At 43.9% G+C, this 25434-nt stretch overlaps 1 protein-coding gene across 6 annotated transcripts in view; it reads left to right on the forward strand.

Annotated features, from left to right (window-relative positions):
- LOC119064187 (pulmonary surfactant-associated protein D-like) overlaps nucleotides 1–22935 on the forward strand; it is a 39305-nt gene extending 16370 nt beyond the window's left edge. Inside the window, exons 3-9 of one of the 6 annotated variants that reach the window (XM_053663838.1) lie at nucleotides 2858–2953; nucleotides 3337–3555; nucleotides 7821–7929; nucleotides 12767–12965; nucleotides 19303–19419; nucleotides 20040–20123; nucleotides 22367–22935. In XM_053663838.1, the coding sequence (XP_053519813.1) occupies nucleotides 12791–12965; nucleotides 19303–19419; nucleotides 20040–20123; nucleotides 22367–22743 (753 nt within the window). In that variant the 5' untranslated portion in view covers nucleotides 2858–2953; nucleotides 3337–3555; nucleotides 7821–7929; nucleotides 12767–12790 and the 3' untranslated portion in view covers nucleotides 22744–22935. Of the gene's footprint in view, nucleotides 1–2857; nucleotides 2954–3336; nucleotides 3556–6354; nucleotides 9539–10950; nucleotides 11534–12766; nucleotides 12966–19302; nucleotides 19420–20039; nucleotides 20124–22366 lie in introns of those variants that run through there. The other 5 variants (XM_053663837.1, XM_053663839.1, XM_037165762.2 and 2 more) reach the window with 5 other exon arrangements.
- Nucleotides 22936–25434: the final 2499 nt, after the last annotated feature.

A 25434-nucleotide genomic window follows, 5' to 3' on the forward strand; every position in this document is an offset into this window, starting at 1 on the left:
ACTTTCTTCCTGGCACTGGAACCCTGGGCTGGGGGACTTGGTGTTGGGCTGGGACTCCTTGCTCCCAGGATATCCCTCCTGAATTTTTAGCAACCACACATGGAAGAGAGACCAGCCTGTTCCACATCTCTACCCCTCCTACCAGTCTGGATGTGTTACCGAACAAGAGGTCCGAGGGGGGGCAATACAATATTTGGCCCACCTAGGGATGCCCAAAACTGCTATACAACAGGGGCCCCTCCCAAGGACAGAATACTAATATCTACTGGGCTCTTTTGTCCACCGCCAATTGGAAAGACATCTCTCAATGCCAGAGATTTGCGAAAAGGAAAATGAAATGTTTATTTAATGCTATTTAGGCTTAATGCCTCCACTAAAATATCAAAGTCCTTTAGGGTATATACCTACACCCACACAGCGCTCCCTTCTCCTACTGTCCCAACTCTGGGTACCGTAAATCAGGAAAAGAGCACATGTCTGTGTTTCAGGCTGCTGGCACCATTAGCTGTGTCACTATGCAGGCAGGATCTCTCTCTGGTTAATCCAAAGTACTGTGGTACCCTTTCATGGTCCACTGGCAAGAGTTCTTTGTACCAAGTTCCAGTCAAAGTCTCTCCTGCTTTCCAGGCCACTTGGCCAAAGGAAGCATCCCAAAGCCGCATGGGCCTCTTCTACCAAAGTTGCAGGGGTTCGCACTCCACCAAAGCATGTGGCTTTCTTCTTCACCTGGCTGCAGGGATCTCCATTCTGGCAAAGCTGCATGGTTTTCCCTTTCAAAACTGGGGAAGAGGGGGTCCACACTCTGCCAAAACCATGTGGCTCCCTCTTTCACCTCACCAAGAGGGGGTCCTTTACTTTCCTGAAACCGTGTGGCTCCCTCTTACATGACTGCAGGGGTCCTCACTCTGCCCCAAACCACGTGGCCCTCTCCTCACCTGGGTAGTTAGTTATCCCCTCATATCCTGGAGCCAGTCTTTTTTTTTCGTGCTCTCCGGGGTGCAGCCCCTAGTTACCTCTCCTGGGTCCAAGCCACTCCCTTCTCCCTGGCTCAAAACTTGGCCACAGCTTTTTAACATATCTATGAAACCAGTAAAGGTTATAGATATGTTAAATAACCATTCCAGAGGATAGCTGCAAAACTGTTGCTATGTAAAACAGCTCTCAATGGCCCTGGCTCTATTTGTCTCTTCCCCCTGGGTGCGAGGGTGGTGAGGACATCTTATATGTCTCTCCAATATTCCTATACACTTTGAATTCTGGACACCATTCCAAATCTTTTTTTGGGGCCCCCCCTTGGCTGCACCCTGTATCAGATGGACATGGTTTCTTTAATTCAGTAGTTGTCAGATTTCTTGTCACAGTAGTTGTCACATTCAACTTGATTTCTAATGGTTCTGAGTGATAACTGCTCTCTATTTTTGTTGTAATTTTGGCATGGTTGTATGAGGAGGTGAGCCATGTTTACCTATGTCATCATCTTGACTGGAATTCCTCTAAATTTTTATTTTATTTTATTAAATATATTGGTGTGACATTGGTTAATAGAATCATTTAGGTTTCAAGTGTACATTTCAGTGATACACTTTATATATCTGTATGTTGCACTGTGTGCCATTACCCAAAGTCAAACCATATTCCTCCCATCCAAGTACTAACCTGGCCCCACCCTGCTTAGCTTCCGAGATCAGGCGCGTTCAGGGTGGTATGGCCGTAGACCATATTCCTTTGCCATATATTTGCCACCTCCATTCCCCGCCACCCCACAGTGTCTTCCTTCTAGTACCACCAGTGTTGTCTGTGTCCATGAGTTTCAGTTTTATATCCCACAGATGAGTAAAATAATATGGTTCTTAAGTTTTTCTCACTAATTTGCATAGCATAATATTCTCAAGGTCCACATATGTTGTTGCAAATGGCAGAATTTTATCTTTTCTTATGGCTGAATAGTATCTCATTATATATATGTACCACATGTTCTTTATCCAATCATCTATTGAAGGACACTTTGGTTGTCTCCATGTTTTGGCCACCACAAAAAATGTTGCAGTGGTCATAGGGATGCATATATCTTTGCGAATACATGTTTTTGAGTTTTTTACAGGTAGATACCCAGGGGAGGGGTAGCTGGGTCATATGATAACTCTATTACTAATTTTCTGAGAAACCTCCAGAGTGTTTTTCATAGTGGCTGTACCAGTCTACATTCCTCAGGTATTTTAAAATGAACTTTTGGTTACATTAAAAGGGATTTTTTGTCAATTATATGTCAGTGTAACTGGGGAAAAAAGAAAAAGTAGAACCAACCTAAATATTAAATATCCATCAACAGAGAACTGGTTTACAAAAAGATTTATTATATTTTAGAGATATGCAGCAGGGCCTCAACTAATATCATTTAATGTTTCATTATAGTGTTGATGAGATGCCATAGGAACTTAGATACTGCTTATAGTAATTAGTCTGTGGTGAAATTGGTTTCCTTATACATCATTTCACTTAAAGTCACAGACCCAATCGATGATGTTAAGTGAGGACTTACTATATAGAACTATTTTGGGGTGAAACAGTATATCCGGGATTCACTTTAGAATAATGAGGGAAGATTGTTGAGGAGATCAGTGGGTGGGTGGGTGAAATAAGATTGGCAATATATTGTTATATATTAGAGTTGAGGGATGGGATCATCAAGTTCATAATGGATTTCTCTCTTACTATCATGTATAGTTAAAAATTAACAGGATTAAAAAGTAAAAAGAAACCAAAAAAAACAAAACAAAACAAAACAAAAAACATTTCCCCAAATTGAAAGAGCTATCCTGGAATAATTGTTGAGGTAGTGCTTTGATTTTTCTTCTAGTTCACAAATGGTGTCATACTTGAAGTTCAGAAATAATTTGGAACTTTCCAGGTCTGGGTTATGGATGAGACTTGACCCTGCTATGTCTCTGTTCAGGTGAGCTCTATTCATATCGAAATGTGGAAGAGGAGCCTGGCTTCTCTAACCTGGTTGGAAGTAATCCCAATGCGACCAACAAAAACTAAGGATTACTTAAGGGAAAAATTTACTCTGGAATTTTAAACTCCAAACTTGTTAAGAGCTTTTCTTCATTTGCAAGCAAAGAAAGAGACATATATGGAATCTCTTAATCTGCAGTGTGGGGGTGGGTTCTCCAGGTTCTTGTGGGTTCTTGTGAGAAGAACTCACAACCTGTATTGCTCAGATACTTCAATTTATTGGAGGTTGATTAGATTAGCTACTATATGAAATAAAAATTCAGACCATGGTCAGGAATGTCTTAACACTAATAATGGTAATTTTCTTCCTTTTTCTCATAGATGTTTCCTCAATGCCTCAATGAAGATTAGGCAATAAGGACAGTACAGAGTGATCCCTGCAAAAAACGGAAGATAACTCACCTTCAGCGAATATTGTTAATCTCATTTTTGCTGAGCCCAATCCCACAATCATCAGAAAGGGTCTGAAGGCAATAAGGGAAAGATGGCCCAGTTTTGTGAAACCCATTTCTCTAGGACAAACCTGAGTAATATTCCATTGTACGTTTGCATTACATCTTTATTCAGTCATCTATCAATGGACTCTCAGGTTGTTTCCATATCTTGGTTTTTGCAAATGATGTTGCATAGGGGTGCATATGCTTTTCAAATTAGGGTTTTGGGTAAATACTCAAGATAAATACTCAGAACTGGAATTTCTGGGTTCTTGTTCTTGTTATAACCTTTGTTTTAAAGTTTTTTTTTTCTGATAGAAGTATTGCTATCCAGCTTTTTTTTCTCTGTTTCCATTTTCCTGAAATGCCTTTTTCCATCCCTTTACTTTCAGTCTGTTTGTATTTTGATATGAAGTGGGTCTCTTGTAGGCAGCATATGTATGGGTCTTGTATATATCTTCTGAAGAAATGCTTAAGTCCTTTGCCTATTTTAAAATGCAGTTGGGCCCTGACTGATGTAGCTCAGTGGATTGAGCACAGGCCTGTGAAGCAAAGGGTCACTAGTTCAATTCCCGGTCAGGGCACATGCCTGGGTTGTGGGCCAGGTCCCCAGTGTGGGGTGTGTGGGAGGCAACCATGCATTGATGCTTCTCTCCCTCTCTTTCTCCTTCCCTTCCCCTCTCTCTAAAAATAAGTAAGTAAATAACTAAGTAAATAAATAAATGCAGTTGGCTCTTTTAATGTCATTGAGTTGTCATACTTTCTAAAAAATATATTTTATTGATTATGCCATTACAGTTGTCCCATTATCCCCTTCATTCCCCTCTACCCTGCACACCCCTCCCACCCACATTCCCCTCTTAGTTCATGTCCATGTGTCATAAGTTCTTTAGCTTCTACATTTCCCACACTACTCTTGCCTTCCCCCTAACTTCTCCCCACCATCTGTGCTACTTATTCTCTGTACCTTCTCCCTGTCTCTCCTCCTCCCATTCCCCTATTGCTAACCCCCCATGTGATCTCCATTTCTCTGTTCTGTTCCTGTTCTAGTTGTTTGCTTAGTTTGCTTTTGTTTTAGGTGTGGTTGTTAATAACTGTGAGTTTGATATCCTTTCACTGTTCATATTTTTATCTTCTTTTTCTTAGATAAGTCCTGTTAACATTTCATATAATAACGGCTTGGTGATGATGAACTCCTTGAATTTGACCTTATCTGAGAAGCATTTTATCTGCCCTTCCATTCTAAATGAAAGCTTTGCTGGATACAGCAATCTTGGTTGTAGGTCTTTGGATTTCATGACTTGGAATACTTCTTTCCAGCCCCTCTTGCCTGTAAGGTCTCTTTTGAGAAATCAGCTGACAGTCTGATGGGAACTCCTTTGTAGGTGACTGTCCCCTTATCTCTTGCTGCTTCTAGAATTCTCTCCTTCATTTTAATCTTGGCTAATGTAATTATGATGTGCCTTGGTGTGTTTTTCCTTGGGTCCAACTTCTTTGGGATTCTCTGAGCTTCCTGGACTTCCTGGAAGTCTATTTCTTTTGACAGATTGGGAAAGTTTTCCTTTATTATTTGTTCAGATAAGTTTTCCACTTGTTGCTGTTCCTGGTCCCCTTCTGGTACCCCTATAATTCAGATGGTGGAACGTTTAAAGATGTCCTGGAAGTTCCTAAGCCTCTCCTCATTTTTTTGAATTCTTGTTTCTTCATCCTTTTCTGTTTGGTCATTTTTTTCTCCCTTCTGGTCCACTCCATTGATTTGAATCCCAGTTTTGTTTCCATCACTGTTGGTTCCCTGTACATTTTGCTTCACTTCACTTAGTGTAACCTTCATTTTTCATCAAATTTGCTACCAAAATCAACCAAATTCTGTGAACATCCTGATCATCAGTGCTTTGAACTGTGCATCTAATATGTTGGCTATCTCTTCATCACTTAGTTGTATTTGTTGTGGAGCTTTGATGTATTCTTCCATTTGGGCCATTTTTTTGGTCTTGTCGTGCTTGTTACATAGTGAGGGGTGGAGCCTTAAGAGTTCACCAGGGCAGGGCAACCCACATTGCTAGGTTGTTAAGGAGCATGTGGGGGCAGGGGCCAAGAGGGAACAGTGGCACTTGCTCTGGTCTCTGTCAGGTTTCAGTCCCTTCTGCAGCTTCCCCAAAGCAAACTGGACCTTTCTAATGCTCATTCCCCTGTGGGTGGGCCTTTGCACATTGTAGGACCCTGTAGGTCTCTCCAACGAACTGTGGGGCTGGGAGTCTCTCCTGGCACCTCAATCCCCATGGGTGTTTTCAGTCTATTTCCTGGCACTGAGACCCTGGGTTGTGCAGTCTGTCTCACTCCCCAGTTTTGCCTGTTTATCTGCATGGAAATGTGGGTCTGCCGGGTCAGCCATCCGCCTTGTGCACCTTGCCCCACTCCACAGTCTCCACCTTGCTGGGTCTGCTCATTGCCACCTTGCACCTGGGGTCTGCCAGCCTCCACCTGTGCACCCAGGGTCCGCCCACTGCTGTCTTGCACACCCAGGGTTTGTCAGCTGCTGCCTTGCACACCTGATGCCACTGCTTTTTTTGCTGCGACCCCTCTCTGCCCAGTGGCCCAATGACTCTACCCCTCCTACCGGTCTGCATGAATGTATCTATTTTAACTCCTTGGTTGTTGGACTTCCATACAGTTTACTTTTCTGTCAGTTCTGAAAATTGTTGTTTCTAAATTGTTGGTATATTGTTGTTATTTTGTTTCTAAATTGTTGTCCTTATTTTAGTTGTGCAAGGAGGCACAATGTGTCTACCTACGCTTCCATCTTGGCCAGAAGTCCCTGTTTGTTTGTTTTTTAATTACAGTGGGCTTGTATAATTTTATATCCGTTACTCTTTTTTTTTTTTAGATTTTATTTATTTATCTTTTCAAGGGAAGGGAAGGAGAGAAATATCAATGTATGGTTGCTTCTCATGGGTTGCCAGCTGGGAACTGGTCTGCAACCCAGGCATGTGCCCTGACTGGGAATTGAACCATGATCCTTTGGTTCTCAGGCCCACGCTCAATCTACTGAGCTACACCAGCCAGGGTTATGTCAGTTACTCTTATACCTCCAACTTTGTTCATCTTTCTCAAGATTGCTGAGATTATTTGGTATATTTTTGGTTCTACATAAATTTTTGGAATATTTGTTCTAAATCTGTGAAACATTTCATTGGCAGTTTAATAGGAATTGCATTGAATCTATAGCTTGCTATGGGTACTATGGACATTTTAATGATGTTAATTCCTCCAGTCCATGAACACAGTATGTGCTTCCACTTATTTGTATTTTCCTCAGTTTTTTTCTTCAGTATCCTATAGTTTTCAAGTACAGGTCTTTTACCTTCTTGGTTAAATGCATTCCTTGGTTTCTTATGTTTTTGTTGTAATAGTAACTGGGATTGTTTTTCTTTCTGACAGTTCATTATTGGAGTATAAAAATGCCACTGATTTCTGCCCTGGCTGGTGTGGCTCAGTGGATTGAGTGTTGGCCTGCAAACCAAAAATGCCACTGATTTCTGAATATTAATTTTGTATTCTGTTAACTTGCTGAATTTGCTTATTATATCTATTATTTTGGGGGAGAAGTCTTCAGGGTTTCTATGTATAATATCATGTCATCTGCAAATAAGGATGGTTTTACCTTCTCCTTTCAGGTTAGGATGCTATTTATTTCTTCTTTTTTTCTGATTGCTGTGACTAGGACTTTTAGTACTCTGTTGAACAGAAGTGGTAAACATGGACCTCTTAATTGTAAGGGAAACACTTTTAGTTTTTGTTCATGAGTATGATGTTAGCTGTAGGTTTGTCATATATTGCCTTTGTTATGTTGAGGTATAATTCAAAAGAGAACTCTTGTATACTATTTGTTAGAATGTAATTGGCACAGTCATATGGAAAACTGTATGGAATTTCCTAAAAAATAATTATAGGATGCCTATATTATCCAACAATTCTATTTTTGTGCATATGTCTAAAGAAAACATAATTATCATGAGATATCTGTACTCCCATAATCATTGTAGTATTATTCACAATATCCAAGATATGGAAGCAACTGAAATGTCCTCTTAAAATGAATGGATAAAGAAAATGTGTGTGTGTGTTTATACACACACACACTCATGCATATGTCTATATATATGTACATGCAATATTATGCAGACATAAAAGAGATCAATCCTGCCATTCGTGACAACATGGGTGAACCTGGAGGACACTAGGCCAAATGAAATAAGCCAAAGAGAGGAAAACAAATCCTACATGGTATCACTTATATGTGTGTAACTGAACATTTTATTTCATTTTCTATTTTTAAATCCTCACTCAAGGACATTTTTATTGCCTTTTTAGAGAGTGGAATGGAGAAAGGAAGGAAGAGAGAGAAATATCAGTGTGAGAGAGAAATATCAGTTGGTTGCTTCCCATATGCACCTAAACCAGGAATCAACCTGCAACCTAGGTATGTGCCCTGGGCAGGAATCAAACCTGCAACCCTTTGGTTACAGGGCAACACTCCAACCAACTGGGTCACACCAGCAAAGGATAACTGAGAAATTTGCTGAGAGTAGATCCTAAGAATTCTCATGAATTCAAAACTAGTTACTGTGTGAGATGATAGTTGTGATAATTAACTTGATTACGGAGATCTTTTCACAATGTATATATTGAGTGATCACATTGTAGACTTTAAATACAATAGAATTATATTCGTCAATTATGCATTATTTCAATAAGCCTGGATAAACAAAGAAAAATGAGTTATATACATATAATGGAAGATTATTCAGTTTTACAAAGGAAAATCAATTCTGCCATTTACAACAACATGGATGGAGCTGGAGGACATTATGCTAAATTAAATAAGCCAGACACAGAAGGGCAAGTACTTCCTGATACCACTTTTATGATGAATCTGTAATAGTCAAATGGATAAAACCAAAGAGTAGATAGTTGTTCCTGCAACTGGGTGGAGGAGGAAATGTGGAGGTAACAGTTAAAGGGTTAGAGTTTCAGTTGGGCAAGATAGATAAGTTCTAAAGATCTATTGTGCAACATAAGGCCTATAGGTATCAATATCCTATTTTACAGTTAAAAATTTGCTAATAAGTTAAGTCTTAGGCAAAGTGCTCTTATCATAAATACATAGAAAGAAAAAAAAAGGGCAGGAGGAAACTTCCAAAGATGATGGATAAGTTTATAGCCTTGATGGTTTCACAGGTGTATACCTATTCTAAGTTCATCAAGTTGTATATTAAATGTGTACAGCTTTTTGTATGTTAATCATAAGCGAATATAGTGGTTTAAACACAACTTCATGGTTTCATTGAAAGGCAAGGGAAAGAACATGAGAACACAAATCACAAAAGAAGATAGCATAGAATGACTGAAAATGTGGGCATGGTCACCTTGAACTGAAATTGTTGGGGACTCTCACATGGAGGGGGGATAAGAAATGGATATATCAAGCATGTAATTCAATGTGATTTACTTCAAGGGAAGTAAAAAATAATAGATCAGTGTTAATGCAATTGTTTTTGGTTTCAGAATAAGAAGATTGAGATGTCTCAATCTCCAAGAGCCAGACAGGTTCCCATTATGCCACACATGCATTCCCACTTCCTTCCCCAGTCACTAAATACACAGCTAGCTCAGCTCAAATCAAGTGAAGGTGTGGAGTGTGTTTCAGGTTTATTGTTCATACTATGAATAAATACCAGAAATTCTCCAAGAAAATAGGATATGCTTAGAAGTCAGAGAGAGGTATCAAGCCAGAAACAGAACAATCAAGGTCCAACATCAAGGAGAGTAACTGAGAACAACAGTACTGTGGCACCCATGGGGCAAGAATTGAAGTCAAGGTCTGGGGCCACGTGTTTGGAGCCAGAAATTGAGGTCAAACAATAGCAAATCAGGCTAAGGTGAGGAGTCTAGAGCTATTGTCTTGAATGTTTATTTGTGTACAAAGTTCTTGTGTCAGTGATTTTCAACCTTTTTAATCTCAGTGATTAGCACACATAATTATTAAAATTCTGTGCTACACCATAAAATATATTTTTCACTGATCTAATAAAAATAGGTATAATTTTGATTTATTCACACTGGATGGCTATTTTTATGTTGACTCTTATCATTTTTTTTTATTTGACAGTCTAAGGGAAAAGAGGTCAGTGCCCCTGACAAAATAGTTAGGTATATTGCATGTTTTAAAAATTCTTGTGGCATACTGGTGAAAAATCACTGCCTTATTGGCTGGCAGTGATAAAAAATGTCATGGGTCTGCTGAGCTGGGAGTTTCAGCAGTAATGTGGGCAAGCAGCTGGTAAACCCACTATCAGAGGTTCAGCTTAGCTCTGACAAAAGTGCAGCTCATGCAGTCTATTAGGGGCTGCAGGTATTGCTGAGGCTACAGTATGGCATCAGGAGCCAGTACCCAAAGAAACCAAGTCATCATCCTAGACCACATATTGGGAAGATAGGTTGGCCCAGTGGTTCTCTGCATGAAAGCCATTGTGATCATCATTTAAGACCTGATTCTCATCTGTGTTGGTGTAACTGAGGAAAGCAAAGATAGTAATTGAAACAGAGTGTCTGGGTTGGATCATAAATAAAACTAGACTCTGTTGTAATGTGGAGTTAGACAAAGGAAATATTATATTCTGTGCTATGTAATGGGATCCCAGAGCATTATAAGGGAAGTATTCAACAGGTTAGGAAGTAGCAATTAATAGAAACTAAATTGCAATGAATGATAAAATATAGGGCTTCTGAAATAAGTGACCATGAATAGGAGTTTGTTGAACTATCAGGATAAGGCTTGACAAGTAGGCCTTGTGGGGCAGGAGAGCAGTGGTGTAGTTCAGCCTCCATGCTGATCTAGATCTCTGGGAGACACCTGGACAGCCTAGATGGAAAGGGCTGTGTGTTACTAATGAAAGAGCTTTATTGCTTGGGGCACATGTTGCTCTACTATGGGATCCTGCTTCAACAATTACAATATGGGAAGTAAAAGACCTTTTCCTACCAGCTGAGGAAACCTGGTATTGTAGACTCTACAATGTGTAAGGAGATGCCACAGAAGCATCCAAAACAGGAGCAAGTCAGCACCACCTAAGGCGTGGCCAAAAGGGAGGACTGTGGACATGGGGCTTCTGGTGTATGGACCTAAGCAAAGGATTGCTACAAAAGATGAAGACCTAGGGATCTAGTAGGAAGCAGAAATGATAGAAACAACAGGAGGGCAGACAACTGTCCCACAGTCACTGGAAGATAAAGTTCACTGGGAATTGGCTGTAATAGTGTCTCAGCAGCTCAGGGCTCCAAACTGGTTACTAGAGCAGTACTCAGGGAAAGCCCAGCTAAAGAAGTGGGGAGATGAGGGGAAGGAAGTTAAGGGAAGTCCATTCCACAAATGCCAAGTGAGGGGCTCTCCAACAACTAGAGCAGGAAGCAAAAGAGTGACCCCTGGCAAGTGGCAGCTCCCCGGGCATTGTCCTTATAGGCTGCTGCTGACTCTGCAACTCCTCACCTGCCAGACCCCTGCCTGGAAATGCCAAGAAGCTCCCAGCCCTTTCCCACTATCTGGAGAGTAATGTTGAAGTGAAGGATGAAGACAAATTGACAGCAGGTCCTGGCGGCTGAAATCTGGATGCAGGTTGCTTTTGAAATATGGAGTTATGGAGTAGTTAGTAGTAAATAGTTAATAGTTAAGTGCAACTTTCTGGTTTTCTCTGGACCTCGTATTTCTGGATATTTATAAAAACCAGAACTCGAGGATACAACTTAACTCACAGAACTGCAGTGTGGTGCAGGTGAGATTATGGACTGAGGGTGCTTTGTACACCCTAAGGTGATATGTGTATGGTGCTAGGAACATTGGTGGCAAGTTTCCAGAACCCAGGTGGGGGTTGAGGGAGTGAGTCAACAAGAAAGAAAACCGCCACTTCTTAAAGAGTTCTTAAAGAGTAGGGCTGGGCAGCTGGGGTTTCAGGGCAGCATAAACAGTCAGTGCCTGCCAAGGAAAGGCTAGTTTGTTTGGAGATCCTGGAATCCCAGAGGAAGCAATGGTGAGTGTCTCTGTCCTTGCCTCTCGTGTTGTTTTTCCTGTGCTGAGTGAATATCCCCAGGCCCATCAGGGGTGGTCTGTTTTACTGGTGTTGAGGAAGGCAGTAGGTGTTCTGGTCTAGGAGGTGTGGGTGTGGATGTTAGACAGGGACAGAGTCGGGGAACAGGAACACTCTTCTGCCCTCACTCTGCTTCTTTTTCTCAGTGGGAGATTTGCCCAGAATGCAAATCTTAGCTCCCAAGTCTCCCTCACATGGTAACTGGATGTCCTACTGGACATCTGTTCTTTCCTACACCTAAAACTACCCTGTCCCTGACTGAGCACATCTCAGAGGGGCCCCTTGTCCCTGAGGCCCCTTTTCCAAGTCATCTCAGGTAGACTGAGCAGGACTCCAAGTGTCCTAGGATCTCTCCAGCTGCTAATATAGTATCTCTGAGAACTTTTGCCTTGGGCCCATCTGGAACTTTCTTCATGGAGACAGGGTCTAGTCCAGGAATGCCCCAATGACCTGGTGAACATGCAGCCGTGTACTCATGTTGTGCTCAGGACAAGTGTCACTAAGTGCCTTTGGTCTTTAGCTCCTACTCAGACCTGCACTGTAGACTGCCAGTACCAGTCCATCCAAGGCCACAAGTGATAGGAAACAGATTTGCCTTTTTGGAGCCAAGCCAACTTATTTTTTTAGTTTGCATTAACATTTATTTAATTTAATTTTTTTACAATTTTTTAACTGTTTTCCAAGTACAGTGTTCTGCCTTTTCCCTCCACCGCTCCCCACCACCCCAGCCCTCCCCGCCTCGGTCCCCATTCCAACTTAATGATGCAGTCAGGAAGAAGGAGTTTCAAGAAGGGGAAAGATACTACCCAAAGGCACTTGTAAATCCTTCCTGATGGGACAGATGGCCTTAGTGAGGAGTTCTACATCCTAGCCACTGTCACTGCTGATGACAGCAATCAAGGGAAGTCACTAGAAGGAACAAAATGGGACATCTGAGAAGAGATAGATGCTGCTGTGAACCCATGTTCGAGTTTCAGCCAGGTAACCATGCCCTCTCAGACTAGGCTATGTGCCCACTTGTCCTAAACTGCTTTGGGATTCCTGCTGCTCCTGATCCCACAGAAGGGAAGAGGAGGTAGGAGATGTGCCTCCCCTGACCTCTAGGAGCTGTGCTAAGCACTCACCCATGTTCTAGAACTGAGAATGTGTCCTTTTTCTTCCTACCCACCTGCCTAGGCCGTGCCTCTCCTCTTCCTCCCCATGCTGATCCTGTTCACTGAGCCTCCAAAGTCACTGGGAACAGAAATGAACTATTCCCAGAAAACAGTGCCCGATGCCTGCACCCTGGTCATGTGTGGCCCTGTGGAGAATGGCCTGCCTGGTCGTGATGGACGAGATGGGAGAGAGGGCCCCCAGGGCCAGAAAGGGGATCCAGGTAGAGTTGGGACCATGGGCCTGTCCTAGGGGTGGGCTTTGGAATTGTAACCAACTCAGCAACCCTAGATATTGTGCTGTGGAAGCCTTGGAAATGGACACCCACCTCCTTGGAAGGAGAAGTCCCCTAGACACTCAGTCCATCTAAAACAGTGCTTTACCAGCTGTCAAATGACTGGCTGTCCTGAGCCTCCATGTGTCTCCTCTCTGCATCACCCACCTGTCCTGATTTCTCCCCTGGGATCTTCTTCTTTTTTATTTTATGTATTTATTTTCAGAGACAGAGGAAGGGAGGGAGAGAAACATCCATGTGCGAGAGAAACATCAATCAGTTGCCTCTTGCACACCCACAATTGGGGGCCTGGACCGCCACTCAGGCATCTGCCCTGACCAGGAATCGAACCAGTGAACTTTGGTTCACAGGCTGATGCTCATTCTACTTAGCCATACCAGTCAGGGCTTCCCTAGGATCTTCTGATTCCTCTTACCCCAAATATGAGCCAATAGTGTGTAAGTGACAGGAACTTGGGGTGTGTAGAGCCATGCTCCTACACTTAGAAAATGTTCATTGAGGGTAAATGGGGCCTGTGCAGGGTGTTAAATATGTTATTAAACTAAAGTGCAGGAAGGGTGGAAATGGATGTGGCTCAGTCGTCCATACTCAGGCCTGATCGAAAGGATTTGTCCTAAATATTCTACAGAGTGAAGGAAAGGGAGCTCATATTTCATTGTCCAGCTGTGTGCTTGAGCATTCACTTGTATATAAATTTAATCCCACTTATCAGGGAAACATAACCTCATTTAACAGGTAATAAATTTGAGACTCAGAGAGGTAATATGGAAGGGGATAAAGAGAAGGGCTTCTGGGTCAGACAGGTGTGTGTTTGATTGCTAGCTCCACCTCCAGGAGGGACCTCTCAGGAAAGCCACTCAATGTCCCTGAGTCTCAGTTTGCTCATGTGTAAATGGGAAGGCTATTTGTCACATAGTGACAACTAATTGAACCAAGGCTTTATTTTATTGAGTTGTCAGGATAAAGTTGCATCTTCCTGCTATAGCATCAGGTGAATTCTCCTGAGCTTTGCAAAGGTACTATTATTAAGGGTGTTATCCAAGTAATACTGTCACATATGGGATAGTCTGAGTGTGACCAAAAAGAAGGGAGAATTCAACAAAGCAGCAATGAGAATGAAGAGCCAAAAGTGGCACTTGGCTTGGGTTATAGATGCATCAACTGTGGGTTTATCTTTGCAGAGCTTGCATTTTGGTTGAAAGAGGAAGAAGATATTTAAGCTGGAAAGAATAGATAACATTGCCAGGCTTTGCAGGATGAGGAACAAGCAAATATCCAACTGTCCTTTACAGAGAGATGGTAGCTCCCAGTGGGAATGGGCTGGGTCTTGAGAAGGCTGCCTGGAAGTGTTCTCAGAAGAAGGGTGGTTTTTAAGGTGCCTGCTCTCCCTTGGAGAATCCCAGCTCTCTCTAGCACCCAGAGGAACCCTGAATTGATTCCTGGGGAGGACACCCTTTCCTAGGTGGTTCTCTAACCTTTGGCATGGAGTCTGGCTGAGGCCTCCCTTTCTTATGCATGTGCCTTATGCACATCCCAAGCCTGGGGTTGGTGCTTGGAGAGAGAGTGGTGCACAGTAGGCCTGGGGGCCCAGGCTCCACACTGGCTCCTTAATTCCAGGCACATTAGTCACTTAACCCTATGGGTCTGAGAATTTATTAGGGCACTGTAGTAGCCTCAGAACCCTCAGCAAGTAGGTATGGGTGTGACTTGTGACACCTGCCCTGCAGATTCTGATACACATGGTCCCAGAAAGCTGCTGTAAAGGACAAGATGAAGCTGAGATGAGAGACCCTTGAGCAGAGGCGGAATGCAGAGCCCATGTTTCCATGGTGATGCCCTGACTACCATGGAGGGCCAATAAGACCTGGACCCTGCTTTGGAAGCTGTATTTACAGGGACAATTCCCTTAGTTCTCAGCATCTAGGTTGTTGTCCAGAGGATTCAGCAGAGAGCCCCCAGGGGCATGCACCTCCCTTGGAGAAGACCACACACTTCACAGCAGCCCACAAGGCCCCTCTCTGCCCCTGCTTACTTGTCTGATCTTGTTGCCTTCTCTTCCCCACACAGTCACTGGGCTCCCACTACACTGGCCCCTCACTGATCTGTCAGCACCCTCAGGGCCCTGTCACTGCTCTTCCCAGAGGCACACTCCTCACCACCTTCCCAGCCTCACTCACAGACCACTAGCTCAGACAGCCCTTCTCTGACCACCCACTTAGAAGATGCACCCTGACAATACTCTCTATGCTTAATACCTGTTTCTGTGCAGTTGAATTTAAGCTCCATGAGGAAGGGATCTGAGTTGTTGTCTTTCTCTTTGTCTACTATCACCCTGCATTTAGGACAGTATGTTATAGAAGCTCTGAGAACACCTGTGGAATGTGTGAATGTGAGATGCAAGGAGAAAAGGAATTTGGTACAGTTAAGAGTGGCCACACTTCTGGTCCATGAAGCTTCACTTCAGGTGGCATTAGCATACAGGGATACATACATCTCTTGGGAAGACTAGGATGCAAAATTAGTGCTTTAGGAGGCGTGAATGCTTGCTGATGAGGGTGTCTCTTCTCCATCTCAGTGCTCTCCTGGCATCCATGCTTGTGTGCCTAGGATGGGCCACCTTGAAGGTTCCCTTCTATGGGTTATTTTCTTCTCTTGGCCCATCTACCTGTTGCCATATTGGCCAGGTAGACTCAATATGAAACCTAAGGGAGACTCAGCCCAGGGTCAGGGCATCTCTGTCCCTGCACAGTGTGCTGTTGAATATGAGATATGGGGCTCATCCTGGAGCCCTCTATGTTCCATTTCATTCCAAGTGAGGACTGTAACTGGAAGCAGGACACCATGCCCAGTACACGGCCTTTTAAAGGCACCAGTCCCCCACCATCAGCACATTCTTGCCCCAGGCAGGTCTCACCCATCCTGCCCTGAGAGCAGGGTTTCCACGTCTGAAATGTCACCTCTCCTCTACAAATCTCTCTGGATCCTCCTCACCTTTTATGTCCTACTTTGTCCTTCAGTAAAAGAGCTCTGAGACTATGTGTGTGTGTGCTGGAGTAGGGGTGCTATGATGGTGTGAGGGGCATCTCACACATTGTCTTCCACACTCATTTCCCGTGCCTCCCAGTTTCACATTCTGCTACAAATCCCTTGCAGAACTGGACCCGGTGGTAATGTTCGCATCTCACCCACTGCTAGTTGTAAAGTTATGTTCCATAGATGGTTTCTTAGTGAACCAATAAATGGAACGATGAGCCAGTGGAAAAATATGTGAATGAATATGTTGGCACCATCTGTCAGGTAGTATTTCTTTTTTAAATAAATTTTCTTTTCTTTGTATCTTTTTTTTCACTTTGTTATACCATCAGTCTTACTCATTTTCTAAAAACTGAATTTATTGGGATGATATTGGTTAATAATATTCTATACATTCGAGGTTACAATGTATTATACATCATCTGTATCTTGTGTTGTGTGTTCACCACCCGAAGTCAACTCTCCTTCTATCACCATTTATCCCCTCTGTACCCTTCCTGTCTCACTCCACATCCACTTCCCCTCTTGTATCTTTCTTTTTGGACATGAATGCTTATAGCAGATTAATTCACAACAATCAAAAGATGTAAACAAACCAATGCCCATCAACTGATAAATGGATAAATGGAATCTGTCCTATTCATACTCAAAGTGTATTATTGAGCCATACCAATGAATGAAGTATTGAGACATGCTTCAAGGTGAATAAACCTTAAGAAGCCACTCCCAGTTAATAAAGTCAGACACAAAATGTGATATATTGTATGATTCCATTTACATGAAATATCTAGAATAGGTAATTGAGACAGAAAGCAGAATTGTAATACCCAGGGGCTGGGGTGAGAAATAGGGGGATAAGGAGTGACTGTTTATGGCTATGAGATTTTCTTTTAGGGTGACTAAATGTTTTAGAACTAAACAGAGACAGTAGTTGCACAATATTTTGAAGCTGGTAGATGCCAATGAACCATATACTTTAAAGAGATTAATTTTACATTACATAAATGTCACCCCAATAAAAAAGAATCACCAAACTTACAGAATTTAGTGTAAAATTCTTTTTTTAAAGAAAGTATGTTTTAAAGATTTTATTTATTTACTTTTTTTAGAGCAAGGGGAAGGGAATGAGGAAGAGAGGGAGAGAAACATCAATGTGTGATTGCCTTTAGAATGCCCCCAGCTGGGGACCTGGCCCATGGCCCAGGCATGTGCCCTGATTGGGAATCAAACCAGTAACCCTTTGGTTCACAGGCCAGCATTCAATTCACTGAGCCAGCCAGGGCAAGTGTAAAAGTCTTAAATATTAATATCCCTTTGCTCCCTTTAGTTTTTTTGGGTAAATGTTGTATAATCTCTGGCTTAGGCAGCCTTTGTTGAGGTAACACATCCCTTTTAAAAGTTTGGTTATTTTTCCAAAAGAAAAGTAATATATGGTCACTACAGAAAAACAAAAAGAAGAAAATTAAAGTTACCTTAATCATGCCACTCAGAAAAAAACAACTTAACATTTTTGTATAAACCTTTCCTATGTTTTTTCCAAAGCATATTAAATGTGCACATACCCTACAATGTCTCCACATATTATTGAAAGCAAATCATATTGAACATAGTATTTCTAACATACTTTTATTACTTAATGATGCATTAGATAATAATTTAGTATATTTTCTAAGGACTGAAAGGTATGTTACAGGACTTCTCCAATTTTTAAAATTGAGATATAATTGACATACAACATTGTATTATTTTCAGGCCTACAACATAATAAATGACTCAATATTTGTATATATTGTGAAATGATCATCCATTACCACATATAGTTATATTTTTTCTTGTGATGAATGCTTTAAAATGTATTATCTTGGCAATTTTAAAATATACAATATAGTGCTATCAAGTATAATCACCATTCTGTACATTACATCTCTAAGGAATTAGTTATTTTATGATTGGATATTTGTACATTTTCACCATCTCCACATGTTTTGCCTGCCACCCAGCTCCTACCTCTTGCAACCACTAATAATCCGATCTGTATAGTTATTGTATGAGTTCTATCTTTCTTTTAGAATCCACATATAAGTGAGCTCATACTGTTTTTTTTTGTCTTTCTTTGCTTGAATTATGTCAGTTACCATAATCCCTGAAGGTCCATTCATGTTGCAATTGGCAAGATTTTTTCTTTTTATGTCTGCATAATATTCCTCTGCATGTGTATCACATCATCTTTATCCATTCATCCACAGTGGACACTTAGCTTGTTTCTATTACTTGATTACTACAATGCTGCAATGAATATGAGGGTACATATATCTTTTCTTTTTTTTTTTAAATGATTTTATTTATTTATTTTAGAGAGAGGGGAAGGAAGGGAGAAAGAGAGGGAGAGAAACATCGGTGTGATGGAGAAACACCGGTTGGTTGCCTCTTCCACACCCACAACCAGAGACCTCACCTACAACCCTGCATGTGCCCTGACTGAAAATAGAACCAGTGACTTTTCCCATTTACAGGATGATGCTCAACTCACTGACCCACACCAGTCAGGGCCTGATAGCTTTTAAATTAGTGTTTCATTGTCTTTATATAAAGATCCAGAAATGCTTTGCTGGGTCATACTTTTATTTTTTAGTTCTATTTTTAATTGTTTGAGGAAATTGCATATTGGTTTCTATAGCGGCAGCACCAACTTACAGTCCCACCCATAGTGCACAAGGGTTTCTTTTTCTCAACATCTTTACCAGCACTGTTACCCTTTGTCTTTTTTATAAAAGCCATTCTAACAGATGTGAGGTGATATCTTGTGGATTGATTTGCATTTCCCTGATGATTAGTGTCAAGTATCATTTCTGATAAAATTTTGGTTCTAGGAGGGGGAAAGCAAGGAGTCCATGATCAAGGGTAAATGCTCTCAGATTGCCTGCTGTAAATACTGCAGTTTGTCAAGTTGCCATCACCCTCAAGCAGGTCAGGGCTGGCATTACTGGGCAGTAGGAAGAATCTAGTAGGCTTGCCAGGAGAGTCCATCACTGGGCATGAGGAACTCTCTGTATGTGGGGGGAGTGTGGTGTGAGCCACAGGGATAGTTGGTATACAGGGAAGGTCGGTTGCTGGGTGATGGAGATGGTCCACGTACAGAAGGGGGTGTGACTGTGTTTGGAACAGTCTGTGTGAGGGTGAAAATCTGGGGAATGTGTGCAGAGCTCACTCAATTCTTCTTCTCTGATCTCAGGCCCTGAAGGAGCCATAGGCCCACAGGGGCCTCCAGGTGCCGGGGGTCCCCCAGGACTGAAGGGGGACAAAGGTGCTCCTGGAGACAGAGGAGCAAAAGGAGAGAGTGGGCTTCCAGGTAAGGTAGCCTCCCCTAGCTCTGGGAACCCCACTAGTGGGGGAAGGAGGAGGGCTCTCTTCAGCTTGGGACAGCCCTTCCACTCAGTGGTCAGACCGTTTTAGGGGTACGTGAAAAGCAGACAAGGCTGACAGGCTAGAAGGCAGGAAGATTGGGCTCTGGTTTTAGACTCTGTTACTTGGTGCAGGGCAGGCCTGAGCGGTTTTTCCATCTGGTCATTGGGACAAGCACAGCTCCCATTCCCTTCATTGGATAGCTTTGAGCATCAAATAATCCAGGGGATGGGAAGTACTTGAAGAATATGTAATCCTGTCCCCCACCCCACCTCCCAAAGGAAGTGCTGTCAGATTCTCACAATGTGGAGTGACAGTATCATCTGGATCAGTATCAGTGGGGTGCAAGGACCTGCTCAGGGGACAGTTTGTTCACAACAGTATCACAGGAAATGTAGGCAGCAGGGCCTGTTGTGACAGCAGATATGGATTTTGTGGGGGCCAGTTCCAGCTCCTTACCCCTCTCCCAATAAAGCCAGCAACTGGGCACCCTTCCTTTGAGGCCCAGACTCTGAGCCAATCCCTGGCTGTGCTGGACTATTCTTCAGTCTGCCTCTCTCTCTGCAGACATCACTGCTCTGAGGAAGCAGGTGGAGGCCCTACAGGGACGGGTACAGCATCTTCAGGGTGCCTTCTCTCTGTACAAGAAAGGTGAGTTCCTGGGCCTGGACCTGAGCCTGAGGCAGACACTGGGGATAGGCCTCTGACTGGGTCTGTGTTTTGGTTTAGAGTTGGCTGGGTCTGAGGCAGGCGTGGGTCTGGGACTGTAGTGGGGAGGGGGTGACTGGCTGGACCTGGGACTGGGGCAGGGAGTGGGGCTAAGGGTAAGGGTGGAACAGAGCAGTGCAGCCACATGTTCTTGGAACTGGAAGTAGATGCAAGGGACAAGTGGCAGGATGTGTCCCTTACCATGAGTTCAGTGGTCTGGCAGAAGCATGGCCAAGGCCATGCGGCTCCAGAATGCCCCCAACATCACAGACAACTGTGATCCAAGCCACATCAATGCCCTGAGCCCAGGGCAGTCCAGCAGACCTTCACTCTTGCTGACCCTGTGTTGGTCCCTGTCATATATGAAGACACCCAACCACCCAGGATGCATTTCTTAGCTCTGTGGGGCTGGGTGTGGGAACACCCCAAGATGTTGCTGCCCAGCCCACAGCAGCAGAGATTGCAGACTCTGCTCTGAGATTCGGAGTTGGGATGCTGTCCTTGGGTCAAGGCTGGTGAGAGCCAGACGTTCACATGTGGCCACTGAGAATCTCACCTGAGGCATGCCCTAAGTCTGGCTGGGGGCCGGTTGTCTCTGGGATCTGGGTATTCAGAGCAGATGTTCCTCCCAATGCCTGGAATGCTGAGGAGTCTGAGGCCTCCAGGCGCACACACCCGAGTGTCCTGTGCCTGTGGGAATCTCCTCCTCTCTCCCTGTTTTGCTCCCCCTGACCCCTGCTCTCCCTGATGTCAGCTTTGAATTCAAATTATTCAGCAAATCTCACTGATCCAAAAAAAGAAGAGTTCCTGAAGGAGGAAAGCATAGAGGGTGAGGCATAGGGTTGGCACCAGAGCACCAAAGCCCACTAAGTACCTATGTATCGAGGTTTTGTGCATGTACTCACTCACTCTGCATACATGAGCACACGCATCTTATGCAGGCACACACAGATAGTCACACACATCTAGATGGACCTTTTGGGCTCCCATTACCTTGTGATGGAACATGGCTGTATTCGTATATGCACATGTGTACCCATGTATGTGCATGTGATGGCATGTGACATCTCGTGCTGACCTTGTGCAAGGCTACTCTGGGTGCTGTCTTGAACCTGTGGATAATGTGCACTCTGAGCCCTTGTGGAAGGTGCTCACAGGTCAAGGGCAGTGGGTTGGGGTGCAGCCTGGGCTACTGACCAGGCCCGTGAGTTTGGGGCACTGCCTTCTCAGGCGCCCTGAAGATTTTTATGCATGAACCCAGAAGTCAAAGGGATGGAAAATGAGGGAGAATAAAAACAGATAGTTAAATGTCATACAAGTGATAGTTTAATGAAATATATTTCCACTTTAAAGATGAGAAATTGGAAACTCTAGGAAAAATGGACTCTCCCTTGCCCACCTGGACAGTCATTGCCAAGGTGGGCTGAACACCTAACCTTCTGATTCCCAGACAGGGCTCTGCAGCACTGATTCTCTCTCTGTCCCCCACACACAGATCCGATGCCTTCAACACCTCACCCAGCACTCTGGCTTCACCCACATGCACACCATGAGGCCAGCATTGGGCTACGCACAGTGCAGAGATTAGCACATCACTGCTCTGAGATGGCCCACCCATTCTTCTCCTTTCCCACCCCCCCCCAACAGCACAGACCCTCTGACAATGGCACATGCCCTGCTGTTACATGGGTTCCAAGTGAGATCAGAGTGAGCACCTGCATTGTTATCCATGGTCTCATAGACTGGCCCAGGCTGCATGGTGTCATTTCAATGGCCAAAATCAGTCCAGTTCTATCCAGATTCTGGATAGAATCTACCAATTTTATTAATTGGTGAACGTATTCTAGTATGCCATGTGGGGAGGAATGGAAAGAGCATGCGTAAGCTTTAGTGTCAGATCAAATAAGGTTTAATTCCTAACTCTACATTTGATGGTTATGTGACAAGGAGCCTTTTAATCTCTCAGAGCCCAGGGTTCTCACCTGTAACTAGGGACCTCAGAGTCACCTTATAGAGGGCATTGTAATTTGGGGTTACTCTGGTATCAAGTGTCTCACTTTTGTCCTATCTGGTGCCCTGATACCCTGTATGGGAGGCCTGGGCCTCTGGTTGGAGCACAAGGGTCCCCCGAGCTTTGGCTGGGTGCTGTCAGAACCCAAAACTGACTGTCCTCTTTCTTCTGTTAGTGGGTCTGTTTCCTGATGGCCGAGTTGTTGGAGAGAAGTTCTTCAAGACAGGAGGCTTTGAAAAATCTTTCCAGGACGCACAGCAAATATGCAGACAGGCCGGGGGACAGTTGCCCTCCCCACGCTCTGCAGCTGAGAATGGGGCCTTGCAGCAGCTGGTCTCAGCTCATAACAAGGCTGCATTCCTGAGCATGACTGACTCCCAGACAGAGGGCAAGTTTGTCTACCCCACAGGGGAGTCCCTGGTGTATTCCAACTGGAACTCAGGGGAGCCCAACAACAGTGGTGGGGAAGAGGACTGTGTGGAAATCTACGACAATGGAAAGTGGAATGATAAGTCCTGTGGAGAGAGGCGCCTTGTGATCTGTGAGTTCTGAGCTACCCAGGGTGGATGGGGCACTTGTGGCCCAGGAGCCTGGTCAGTGAGTCAGGGCCAAACCTGTGAGCTACCAACATCCCAGCAAGAAGCTGACATCTCTGCTGGCCACGGCTTCTCCTCAGAGCCATGGGATGAGGTCAGAGGTAGGGCTCCTGTGGAATACCTCTCTCAGAATAAAATATGAATCTGGCATCACACGTTGGTGACCTGTCATTGGAGGAAGGGGCAGCCTGCATTCCCAGTCCCAAGGGATAAAATTGGGTGTCAAAGACCTCCTTGTTGCAAAATCCAGTGGTTCCTCTTGTTCCCTCTGTGTTCTCAAATTGTCAGCCACAGAAGTGACCCAGCTGCTCAACTTCTCCTCTGTAACTCTTTCTCCTCCTGTCTTTCATGACACCACTCTTAGTTGATTTTATCTTTATAGCTGTTCTTATCATCCTTTTGCTAGTCCCTTCTCCTCTTCTTGACCACTTAATGGTGACATGCTCAGACCTTAATGCCCCCTTCTCTTCTCTCCTTACCCTCACTCCAGGAATGAGCTCATTCTGTCTATGGCTCCGATCCCTTCCACTGATGACAGCCAGATGTGTATCCCTGCTCTGGACCTCTCCCTGAGCCCCAGACTCCCCTAGCCCATGCAAGCTGGAGCCCAAGGGCTGGGAGGTTCCAGTGGCTGCATCTTGCTTCAAGGCCTGAGCCATAGAAACTGCACGGCACAGTGGGTAGATATGGCAAGTGGGTAGATCTGTTCCCTGGACACACTGCATGGTCTTTCCTCACATAGCCTCCTCCTCATCTTGCTACTCAGGACCTCTTTCTATCTGTGTCAATATGCCTCCTGGATCATGGGAGGGAGTACCACCAGCACAATCCTAATGCCATCTGAAATATTAGACACAGAGGGCATCCAGCCATGCTCACAGTCCTCCTCATGCCTGACAGTTGCAGGAGGTTCTTTTTTCCACTCTGCCTCAGAGACAACCTAGGCAGATCCCCTCCCTCACTGTACAGATATGGAATCCAAGACACAGAGAGGGGAGGAGACTTGTATGGGGCCACAGGTTGTATCAGTGCTGCAGCCTGGCCATGTGAAAGGTCTTTTGACTCCAAACTTTATACTTTGACTTGTAAATTTTTATGCCACATGCCCACGTGTATTGAGTTTAATGGCACTTGTGCTTAAGGAACTGGGATGACACTAAGCAAACCACAAGCTTCTGGGAGAGGGTAACAAATACCCCAGACAGGAAAGCAACCATTCTCCTTTGCTACCAGGCACTGGGAAGACTGCCCTTTCTGGCTCCCCATGAATGGGACCCCTAATCTCTACCCCTCTTCCCAAGTCTCTTGTGGCCATATCTCATGTAGGACAGCATATCTGAAAACAAAAAGCCTTACCTCCCAATAGCACACAACTCAGCTCTCTGCTAAGATCTTTTTGCTGTGATGAAAAAAATCCCTAATTCTTGGCAGCTTCTGAAATATGTCAGTTATGGTTAACAGTGAGCAAATAATCTTAAGTATAGGGACTACAACTGGACATAATCAGCTGGGGAGCTTAGAAAGACTTTTTTTCATTGCAAATAGAAAGAAAAACAATTGGATGTGGTTTAACCAGAAAGAGGAGTTTTTTTCTAAAATCAAAGAGTTCTGAAGTGGCTCGAGGACTGTGTTGCACAAGTAACACTGGGAGCCTCCCTCCATCTGCCTCCCTCCGTGCATCCTTGCCTCTATTCCTTTTTTTTTTCATACTCCCTCTGCTTCCAGTCTCTCAGCTGCCCAATCACAGGGAATCTCATGTCACACAGAGATCAGAAACTGTTTTTGGATGTCAAGTCAATATTCCTGTAGAAATGAATCTCCCTCTTTCATATTCCAACTTCTGGTCTAATAACCCAAACCTGTGGGGTCGGCTACACAGAACAATATGGTAACAAGGATGTATGCAATGTCATGGTAATCTGCACAGACCATCTAAAAGTGACCACTACCCACCCCAGAGCTTAAGCCAAACATTTCTCGACAAGAGTGTAGGAAAAAATGGCAGAATTATGTGACCCAGGAGGAAGAAAAAAATCTCTTGTGGTGTTGAAAGCCAGTAGTGTTGAGACCCCAAGTTCTAGAAAGAGGCTTAAGCTCCACCCAGCATGGAACTGGTTTGTTCTCTAGTGCAGAGAAGAAGAAGGAGGGGTGATTTGGATTCTGTAGACATAGACCCACTGAAGCAGAGAACTAAGGCAAGTATTTCAGGAAATTTAGGTCTTAACCCATCCTGAGCACAGAAATTTCTCCTGCACTCACATTTATGGGCCAAGGTCAACACAGATCTTAAACACTAATGGAACCACCCCCACCATAAGTAGCCATGGTCTCTAGTTTAGTAGCCTAGGTGCCAAGTGAAGACAGGACTTACAACTCAAGAGATGTTGTTACCCTTTACAATGCCAGGTGAATCATGGGAGCAGACTGGGGTCCTTCTATGTCTGGAGGGTGACAACCACAGCAGTTTCATAGGGAAGCTGCTGTTCAGTTTAATAGAATATTCTCAGATCACTTCCTGGTTCCACAGGAACCAGGAACTCTTGTGCCACAAACTAGCCCACATCCCATAATGAAGTGACATGGAGTGCACTGTGAAGTGTGGGCTTTCTTAGGATCCTACCTTTGTTCTGAATTCCCTTCATATGAA

The sequence above is a fragment of the Artibeus jamaicensis genome, unplaced genomic scaffold (assembly GCF_021234435.1).
Source record: "Artibeus jamaicensis isolate MK-2021 breed Jamaican fruit bat unplaced genomic scaffold, CSHL_Jam_final contig_332, whole genome shotgun sequence".
NCBI lineage: Eukaryota > Metazoa > Chordata > Mammalia > Chiroptera > Phyllostomidae > Artibeus > Artibeus jamaicensis.